Raw genomic sequence first — 10,353 nt, forward strand, 5'->3', positions numbered from 1 at the left:
ACGTCTAGCTACCTAATATCGAGCAGAGGGCTTTCTTTTGTGAGTAGGAAAACTAATAGTTGATACTTTAAAACATTCACAAGTAGTAAAGACAGTTCAAGTGACTATTCTAGTTAAGTGAATTCCTGCTCTTAATGGGCAGATATTGAATAAATCACGGGGGAAGACAGCTAAACAAGTTTCCAACTGCATCCCCACACCCAGACCAAAAAAACACCAAAGTATTTATCGGAAAGCACTACAGTGCAAAGTCACAACCAAAAATCCCGAGGGATGAAACTGCACAAAGGATGACTGTCCAGGTAATATATATATTTATTCCAATTTATTTTACAATAAGATGGCTTCTCCAGGTGTCAGATGAACTTTCCCAGGAATGTCCATAAAGGAACACTGTGGAATTAAGATACAAAACAGTGTTAAGGCATCCCATGTTTTTATAAAACTACAAATATTTACAAGAAAAATTTACTGTTGCTTAATGGCTCAGCAGGTAATGTTTAATTTTTACACGTACATAAAAAGCAAGAGTGTAGCCAGGGAAAGGGTTGGCCCACTGAAGGATAGGCAAGGGAATCTATGTGTGGAGCCAGAGGAAATGGGCAAGGTACTAAATGACTACTTTGCATCAGTATTCACCAAAGAGAAGGAATTGGTGGATGAGATCCAAAAAGATGAGGTGTTGGGCGTCTTGAAAAATATTAAGATAGATAAGTCCCCAGGGCCTGATGGGATCTACCCCAGAATAATGAAGGAGGCTAGAGAGGAAATTGCTGAGGCCTTGACAGAAATCTTTGGATCCTCACTGTCTTCAGGTGATGTACCTGAGGACTGGAGAATAGCCAATGTTGTTCCTTTGTTTAAGAAGGGTCACAAGGATAATCTAGGGAACAACAGGCCGGTGAGCCTTACGTCAGTGGTAGGGAAATTACTGGAGAGAATTCTTCAAGACAGGATCTACTCCCATTTGGAAGCAAATGGACGTATTAGCGAGAGGCAGCACAGTTTTGTGAAGGGGAGGTCGTGTCTGACTAAAGAGTTTTTCGAAGAGGTCACAAAGATGATTAATGCAGGTAGGATAGTGGCTGTTGTCTATATGGACTTCAGTAAGGCCTTTGACAAGGTCCCTCATGGCAGACTGGTACAAAAGGTGAAGTCACACGGGATCAGGGGCGAGATGGCAAGATGGATACAGAACTGACTAGGTCATAGAAGGCAGAGAGTAGCAATGGAAGGGTGCTTTTCTGATTGGAGGGCTGTGACTAGTGGTGTTCCGCAGGGATCAGTGCTGGGACCTTTGCAGTTCGTAGTATATATAAATGATTTGGAGGAAAATGTAACTGGACTGATTAGTAAGTTTGCAGACAACACAGAGGTTGGTGGAATTGCGGATAGCGATGAGGACTGTCAGAGGATACAGCAGGATTTAGATCGTTTGGAGACTTGGGCAGAGAGATGGCAGATGGAGTTTAATTCGGACAAATGTGAGGTAATGCATTTTGGAAGATCTAATGTAGGTAGGGAATGTACAGTGAATGGTAGAAGCCTCAAGAGTATTGACAGTCAGAGAGATCTAGGTGTACAGGTCCACAGGTCACTGAAAGGGGCAACACAGGTGGAGAAGGTAGTCAAGAAGGCATACGCATGCTTGCCTTCATTGGCCGGGGTATTGTGTATAAGAATTGGCAAGTTATGTTGCAGCTGTATAGAACCTTAGTTAAGCCACACTTGGAGTATAGTGTTCAATTCTGGTCGCCACACTACCAGAAGGATATGGAGGCTTTAGAGAGGATGCAGAAGAGATTTACCAGGATGTTGCCTGGTATGGAGGGCATTAGCTATGAGAAGCGGTTGAATAAACTCGGTTTGTTCTCACTGGAACCACGGAGGTAGAGGGCTGACCTGATAGAGGTCTAAAAAATTATGAGGGGCATAGACAGAGTGGATAGTCAGAGGGTTTTCCCCAGGGTAGAGGGGTCAATTACTAGGGGGCACAGGTTAAAAGGTGCGAGGGCCAAGGTTTAGAGGCAGGTTTTTTTTTTTTTTTTACAACACAGAGTAGTGGGTGCCTCAAACTCGCTGCCAGAGGAGGTGGTGGAAGCAGGGACGATAGTGACATTTAAGGGGCATCTTGAGAAATACATGAATAGGATGGGAATAGAGGGATACGGATTCAGGAAGTGTTTAGTTTAGATGGGCAGCATGGTCGGCACAGGCTTGGAGGGCCGAAGGGCCCGTTTCTGTGTTGTACTTTTCTTTGTTCTTTAATGTAGCACTGGGGAATTTGGACCAGAAAGGTTCAGGGTTTGATTCCTAGTCTGGCTATTATCTCACTTCTACACTTTTGCTGGGTGGAGAACCTAGAAGCAAAAATAGAGAAAACAAAATATTGTAAAGCAGACTGGCAGTGATTTTGATCCCTGCTGGAAATGTTCATCTGATTGCAGGGCGAGGACAGGATCAAATTTCATGGTGGCCCATCACAATTAAATAGTCTTCTGGCAGTCGCTATTTTATTTTTTAAAAATATAAATTTAAGAGTACCCAATTTTTATTTACAATTAAGGGGCAATTTAGCATGGCCGATCCACCTACCCTGCACATCTTTTTGGGTTGTGGGGGTGAGACCCACGCAGACATGGGGAGAACGTGCAAAGGCAGTCGCTATATTAACTCACAGAACTGCTGACTCTCAGGGAAACAAACCCTACATCAGTTACCACCGGCAGGGCACAGAACAAAATAAATTAGGATTAAAAAATCTACCGTAGTTAACTTATGAGTCTTGACCTCCTCGGGATATCAACACACAAGGCCAATTTTCAAGATTATATTGACATTAGGGGAAGGCAGGCGACTTTTGAATAATGGATGGCGACAACAAAATAGCAAGATTTGGCTTAGACGTGACAAAGGATCCACATATGTTCCTATGTGGATGTATCTGTGCTTCTCATTATTATGGGCAATGGTTCTAGCTCATGGTTACTCTGGTCAGCGAGGTCTCTCCTAGAAGCACCTAAAAATCTCTGGGCTTTTGGCCGTCTGCCATAGTACCACCTTGCGTGGCTTGGTGTCAAATTTTGCTTTGTAATATTCCTGTGAAGTTTTATTATACTAATAGTACTACATAAATACAAGTTGTTTTTGTTGCGCGCACTTCTCCAACTCTGCAAGTATAGTCTGTAGATCCACTAAACTTACTATTCAGGAAAGCAAGTTCAAGTTATTCTTCATCAATTGGAGGAATTCCCAGCTCCTCATCAGTCCACTTGGAGGGATCAGGATAAGGAAAATGACCCTGTTATAAAACATTAGTTGTTAATAAATGAGCGGAAGATAATAGCTTAAACACAACCTTCCCATGAAATCAATAATAAATCCAGGAATGGGTTTTGGTTACAGCTTGCTTATTTCTGTAATCATGGACAAATAATTAAAGATGAATATTAACAGGAAAAAAATACACTTTGAAAATGCAAACTTTTACAAGACAACTCTTTCAGTAATTTTGCTCTCTAGATAACAGGCTGTACTTTTCTATATGTACACATTAAATTAACTACTTTATATGGATAACGTGTTTATATTATTTCATAAAAGGTACAAATTAACTTAGTGGGCGGAATTTCCCCAAAAAATGGCCAAGTGTCAGGGTCTGACTGTAAACTGGCATCCAGCCAGGGCACTGCCTAGCCATGTTCCTCAGCATCCGGGGGCTGTACTCACCTCCGCAACCCCAAAGTGAACATAATGACTGGTTCTAATTTCTGAAATTCAGTAGTGGTTCGCACCAGTGCAGCGTTATGGCGACTGGGTGTGAGGATATGGCGTGAGCGAACATCACAGTGTCAAATCCGGTAAGTATATGTTAAAATATTCTAATATATGGAAAAAAGGGCACGAACCTGATCACGTCCCCACAAATCCCGTTATTGCCTTCTTGCGCGATTTAGTGGGCGTAATGAGATTCGCGCTGGCAGCGAATGGGCCCGCTAAATCCCACCCAGTGATTGCATTCAGTCAGAACGCTGCTTTCAACAGTCTCTACTTTCATATCTTTAATAAGTATCTAAAGTAGATCTGGCTGTAATTTTGTGCCATTTGTTGAATGAGAACTGGGGTCAAGAGGTAGCGTCAAAGGGAATTTCAAGTCTATCAATTCATAAATTTCTATCAACCTCTACATCATAATCTGCCAGAATGACAAATACTACCATAACCAGACAGTTTATTGAACTCTAATGTGACCGAGTTGGCACCAAGTCCTGTGTGCCCATTGTTCCTACCTGCTCCAACCTACACTGGCTCCTATTCCAGCAATGTCGCAATTTAAAAAGAAAATTCATAATTGCTTTCAAATTCCTCAATGACCTTGTCTCCTCCCTATCTCTATAAACTCCACCGGCTCCACAAACCTCTGCATTCCTCCAATTCAACCCTCATGCACCATCCCAATTTTAACCACGCAAACTGTAGCGGTACCGTCAAAGGTCTGGATTTTCGTCCTTAACTTCTCCAGCTCTCTCCTCCTTTAAGATGCTCTTTAAAACCTATCTGTTGATCAAGGTTTTGGTCATCCGTCCTAACACTTCCTTACATGGCTGTGTCAAATGTTGTTTAACAGCACTCCTGTGAATCACTTGAGATATTTTACTGCATTATAAATGCTGTATAAATACAAGTTGTTTGAATTGAATCAGAGTACAGCACTGAAGATGACCTTGATAGTCCATCTATGTTGCTGGCTCTTTCGAAGAGCACTCCAGTTAGTCTCAATCCCCACTTTTTACTCACATCCCTGCAATTTTTTTCTCTTTCAAGTATTTATCAAATTCCCTTTTGAATGTTACCATTAAATCTATATCCAATACCCTACTGGACAGTGCATTTCAAATCCTAGCCACTCTGGTTCTTTTGCCAATTCATGTTAAATCTGTGCCCTCTTATCAGCCCTAGGAAACAATTTCTCTTTATTTACCCTTTCTAGCCCCTCATGATTTTATACAGTTCTGTCAAATCTCTTCTTAGTCTTCTTTGCTCTTTTGGAAAACAACCCAGCTTCTCCAATCTATCCATGCCCCTCATTCCTGGAACAAATTCAAGTAAAGCTCTTCTGTACCCTTTCCAAAACTTTCATGTCCTTCCTAAAGTATAATGCACGGAATTGAACAGAATACTTCAGCTGGGGCTGGGCTAGTTTTATATGTAGGTTTAACCCAAGATTCCATATGCTTCCCTAAATGCTTTGATAAAATTGAATGAGGCAGGACAGGCAACATGGTGGTGCAGTGGTTAGCACTGCTGCCTCAGGGCAGCGAGGACCCGGGTTTGACCCCGATCCTGGGTCACTGTCCGTGTGGAGTTTGCACTTTCTCCTTGTGTCTGTGTGGATCTCACCCATACAACCCAAAGGTGTGCAGGGTAGATGCACTGGCCACGCTAAATTGGCCCTTAATTGGAAAAATTAAAAATTTCAAAATGTTTTAAAAAGAATCTGGCAGTACTTGTTATATGCACAAACAGCCCAAGGGTTACCTTTTGGTACGCCCTGTACAACTACCATTTAGCTTGTATTGTCACTCCTAGTATGTGCTGCAAACTTTTTCAGCACAGTTTGGAAGGAAAAACAATCTCCAATTGAATAAGTTAGGAGCTCAGATGTTTTCCATTTGCTTTGAATGTCCTTAAATTGATAATGAGTTACAGCACCAGCTAGACGTATAGCCTGGAATAACACTAAAGTACTAGAACTGGCAAAATATATTTATTTCTTTTTACAGAACCAACTCTGAATATTCACCGTGAAATTGCCAATTGTTTATGAGCCAGGCAAGACTTAATTCTTCCCTAACATGAAAAGTGAAAATCATTACATTGGAAGTTCATGAACTACTCACAAAGACTGCATCAGGATCATGCCACAGATGCCATAAAATCCAGAACCACATGAAACTACTGAGAAACTCAGCCTGCAGTACTTGACTCTTGGTCAGTTGTGGATACTGTCGATATTGAGGTTCGATGTGGACCCCACCACCAGCTCTGAGAAAGGAGAGGGTAAGATAGGCATATGTTAGAAAATATATATTGCCATAGATTTACATCAAATTAATTAACATCCTGAGGAAATGGAACAAACCCAGGTAAAATTTCCAAGGAACACTCAAATTTCACAAACCAGACAGTGGAGAACCTCCATTAGTCTATAATATTGGGGAGCCCTTTGGCAGACAATCAAGGTTGCAGAGAAGTGAAATGATTATACCGATCAAACATTCATAGAATCATAGACTTCCTACGTGCAGAAAGACGCCATTTCTGTACCAACCCTTTGAAAGAGCACTATACCTAGACACAATTCACCACCTTATCCCCATAACCAATTTAGCATAGCTAATCCACCTAACCTGCACATCTTTGGACTGTGGGAGGAACCTAGAGCTCCCGGAGGAAACCCACGCACACATAGGGAGAATGTGCAAACTCCACAAAGACAGTCACCCGAGGTCGGAATTAAGCACGGGTCTCTGGCTCTGTGAGGCAGCAATACTAACCACTGTGCCACCGTGCAGCCCCAGAGTGCAATAGACTCTCAAAGACAGCTTTCTTTTCAAATCGTTTATTTTAAGCTGGCAAAAGACTTGAAAAGCAACAGACAAGAAATGTCATATGTATAGGGCCTTTCTGCTCACTTGAACAGCTTGGTCAATGCACATCTCTTCCACATTCCCCTGCAGTATGGTCTGCAACCTCCAACAGAAATTCATAGGAGGAAGGTAAGTGTAAACAATCAGGGTTGAACTGTAGGGGATACTCCAGAATTTCAGTTTATTAATGCAACCCATGCAATTGTACTAGAACTCTCAAATAATTTCTAATAGTCTACGACAGACAATTCGGAGAAAGCTGCTTCACCCAAAATGTTAATTTGTCTTTCCAGTTTACAGATGCTGCCAGGACTACAATGACTTTGAAGCAGTTGTTGTTTTCAGATTCAAAACGTTGATATTAGGGTTTGTTTTATTTTATTGGAACTAGGAACACATAAACAGGAGTAAACCATTTAGCCACTCAGAATCCAAACATCTCATTGACGCCAAACTAGCTACAGTAGCCTTTGATGCAACAACCCAAAGTGACCTGTATAGGGTAGGATGTAGCCACCTAAGATTGGGGCAGCACGGTAGCATAGTGGTTAGCATCAATGCTTCACAGCTCCAGGGTCCCAGGTTCGGTTCCCGGCTGGGTCACTGTGCGGAGTCTGCACGTCCTCCCCGTGTGTGCGTGGGTTTCCTCCGGGTGCTCCGGTTTCCTCCCACAGTCCAAAGATGTGCGGGTTAGGTGGATTGGCCATGCTAAATTGCCCGTAGTGTCCTAAAAAGTAAGGTTAAGGGGGAAGTTGTTGGGTTGCGGGTATAGTGTGGATATGTGAGTTTGAGTAGGGTGATCATTGCTCGGCACAACATAGAGGGCCGAAGGGCCTGTTCTGTGCTGTACTGTTCTAAATCTAAATCTAAGATGGACACTGGGCTACAACATGGAGAACTGCTAAGGCTGCAGGGAGAAAACAGTCTCAGCAAGGACAAGCAGTTTGCAGAAGGCTAATTAGCATTCTGCACGTACAGAAACCAGTTTATGGCCAGGTGCAGAATCTCAGCTAAAGGTGTAAATGGCAACAACGATTTACATAGTAATGAGGTGATCCAGATCCAGGCACACACAATAGAAACATTTAGGTTTGAATGGATACTTTGCGTAGACGCCCAGACGAAACGGCACCATAAGTATCCATCACAAAGCACCATAGAGACCGCCCCACCCATCGAGAAGCGACCCTCAGATTGGGGGGTTTGGAAAATATCGATTGGGAGAAGACTCAATCGATATACAGCACGTAGAGACCGCCCCGAAGAGGCACGGACTTTGGGGGGACCTATAAAAGTAGACCCCGCACATGGTCCGGTCTGTTGTTTTGGCTCCGGCTTCCTGCTGTCTTCATCGCTTGCTGATACATCGCATCCTGACTCCAGTTCCATCACCAGCCGTTGAGCCACCAGCCATCGAACTGTAAGTGTCACCACAACGATCGCTACGTGATCCAGACTTTGCTAGACCCTGACGACCTTTAACACTCTGAGAGTTGCAGACCAAGAACGGGACGAAGGCCTCGCTCCCTGACCTTGCCTGTTCCTGTTTAGATAAGTATTTTAGTCGTTTAGTTTAGAAGTAACTTAGTCTCTTTAGCGTATGCATGTGTATTTATTATATTTGTTATAATAAATATCAATCGTTTGAACTTACTAATCGGTGTACAGATTTATTACTTTGAACCTGACCTTGATATACTTGTGAGGTGTCTAAATACGGCACCTGGCGACTCCGAGCAGAATTACATACACAGAGCTGTAGTAGTGTTAAGCACACAGCCTTTAAACGGAGGCGTGTTAATACCCTCCAATAAAACGCGTAATACACTCAAGTAAAACGTGCAACAAGGTCAATGAACAAATGGAAATAGACACCAACAGATGTAAAATCACAAAACTGGTTATATTCAACAAGAATGTGAAGTGCACTTCAATTATTTTTTTCTTTATTCATTCATGGGATGTGGGTGTCGTTGGCAATGTCAGCATTTTTTGCCCATCCCTAATTGTCCTTGAACTGAATGGCTTGCAGGGCCTTTTCAGAGTGCAGTCAAGAATTAAACCACATTGCTCTGGATCGGATCAGGGGAGAGTGACAGACTTCCCTGGACATTGGTGAACTAGATGGGTTTATATGACAATCAATGATAGTCTCATGGTTACCATTACTTAGACTAACTTTCAATTCCAGTTTTTTTAATGACCTAAAATTATATTCCACCAGTTGTCATGGATTTTAACCTGTGTTCCCAGAGTATTGGCATAACCCTCTGAGTTACTAGTCCGGTGGCATTAGCACTAAGCTACCATCTCCCCTGCTTGAGATAACAGTTAGAAAGAATTCTTAAGTTTTTGTTGATGGACCATTCAAACAGCCTGTTCAATATTCATAGGTGTTCCAAGAAAATACTGGTTAGACCCAAGTTGTACTTGATCGTGCATCTGGAATGCTGTTCGTTTTTGTTATCATGTTAAAGGAAGCTGTATAATTATTGAATGGGATCTAGAGGAAGAACTGCATTGCTGATTCCTGATCAACCAGGAAAACCGATCGATCCTGAGGCATTATTCTTTGGAGAGTGGTTACAGAGTGGATGGTCGAAGTTGTAAATTGAGAGGACTGCGATTTTCAAAAGAGATCTTATGATTATCACAGGTGTGGAGATTTTAAACTCAGCAAAGTTCTTACATCTGATACAGAATTTGACGTCAAGGTGGACAGTTAATATTGTTGGTGTGGATGGAAAGAAATGCAATTTGTAATGGTCCGTCTGGTTTATTCCCTTAGTTCCCCTTTCTTTTATTTTTGCCGAACATTTTTGATTCATGGATGATTTATGGATGTATGTCTTTAAGGTAGCCTGTATTTTTAATTCAAGCAGAAGGAAGCGGTGGCCTGTGCCTTTAATTCAAGCAAAGGAATTCAACAGCAGGAGAGACCACTGTGTCATAAGAGTCATAGAGATCTACAGCACAGAAAAGGCCCTTTGGTCCATTGCGTCTGCGCCAGTCAAAAACAACCACCTAGCTAGTCTAATCCCATTTTCCAGCACTTGGCCCATAGCTTCTTTGCCTTGGCATCTCAATTGCACATCCAAATACTGTCATGGTGCTTATTTGAGAGTTATGTCCTAATCTTTTACAATCTGTTCACAGAACTATCCAACACAAGCCTCAGGGCCTTGAGGTCATAAAGTGCAGTCCACTCTTCCTTCTGTACTGGTGATCAAAGGTGTTCTCCTGCACACTGGTCTAACTGAATGAAAGGTTCTGCGGTAACATGGCCAGGTGAATCCTTTGCAACACATTCCGAGGGTCTGCAGAAGAGTTTGATTCAGCTATACAAAAGTTGTTCGTTTTTACCAGAATATCCCACCTCTCCATGCCCCTGACCCGCTCCCTCCGACTCTCAGTAACCGTGAACTTGTTTCCATTCATCCGCCTGCAGAGGGCTGACACTCACCTCCTGACCGGAGCTTTCCCTGAGCTCCGACCCTGCAGCAGCCGGGAGCCGCTCCGCAGCACTGCCCGCAACGCCCTCACCGAGGACATAGCGTCCGCTGCCTCCACACTCACAGCGCAACACACCAATAACACCGGCTCCTATTGGACAACAGTAGCCCGTCAGCAACAGAGGCCTCTATTGGACAACAGCAGCCAATCAGAAATAGAGGCCTCGATTGGACAACAGCAGCCAATCAGA

At 42.9% G+C, this 10,353-nt stretch overlaps 1 protein-coding gene across 1 annotated transcript; it reads right to left on the reverse strand.

Moving 5' to 3' along the window:
- Positions 1-291: 291 nt before the first annotated feature.
- On the reverse strand, positions 292-10,318 carry ndufb2 (NADH:ubiquinone oxidoreductase subunit B2). Its single transcript, XM_038780263.1, has 4 exons — positions 10,114-10,318; positions 5,901-6,045; positions 3,205-3,301; positions 292-393 (listed from the first exon to the last, which is right to left on the reverse strand). Exons 1-3 carry the CDS (start codon positions 10,200-10,202, stop codon positions 3,227-3,229), a joined length of 309 nt encoding a protein of 102 aa, XP_038636191.1. The 5' UTR covers positions 10,203-10,318; the 3' UTR covers positions 292-393; positions 3,205-3,226.
- Between the last annotated feature and the right edge of the window lie 35 nt (positions 10,319-10,353).

This window comes from Scyliorhinus canicula, chromosome 20, assembly GCF_902713615.1.
Source record: "Scyliorhinus canicula chromosome 20, sScyCan1.1, whole genome shotgun sequence".
NCBI classification, from domain to species: domain Eukaryota; kingdom Metazoa; phylum Chordata; class Chondrichthyes; order Carcharhiniformes; family Scyliorhinidae; genus Scyliorhinus; species Scyliorhinus canicula.

Coding starts and splice junctions, on each gene's coding strand:
- ndufb2 (XM_038780263.1), bottom strand. CDS start 10,202: ATGTCCTCGGTGAGGGCGTTGCGGGCAGTGCTGCGGAGCGGCTCCCGG. Junction 6,046..10,113: donor GGGAAAGCTCCGGTCAGGAG/GTGAGTGTCAGC, acceptor CTCCTTTCTCAG/AGCTGGTGGTGGGGTCCACA. Junction 3,302..5,900: donor ATGATCCTGATGCAGTCTTT/GTGAGTAGTTCA, acceptor GTTTTATAACAG/GGTCATTTTCCTTATCCTGA.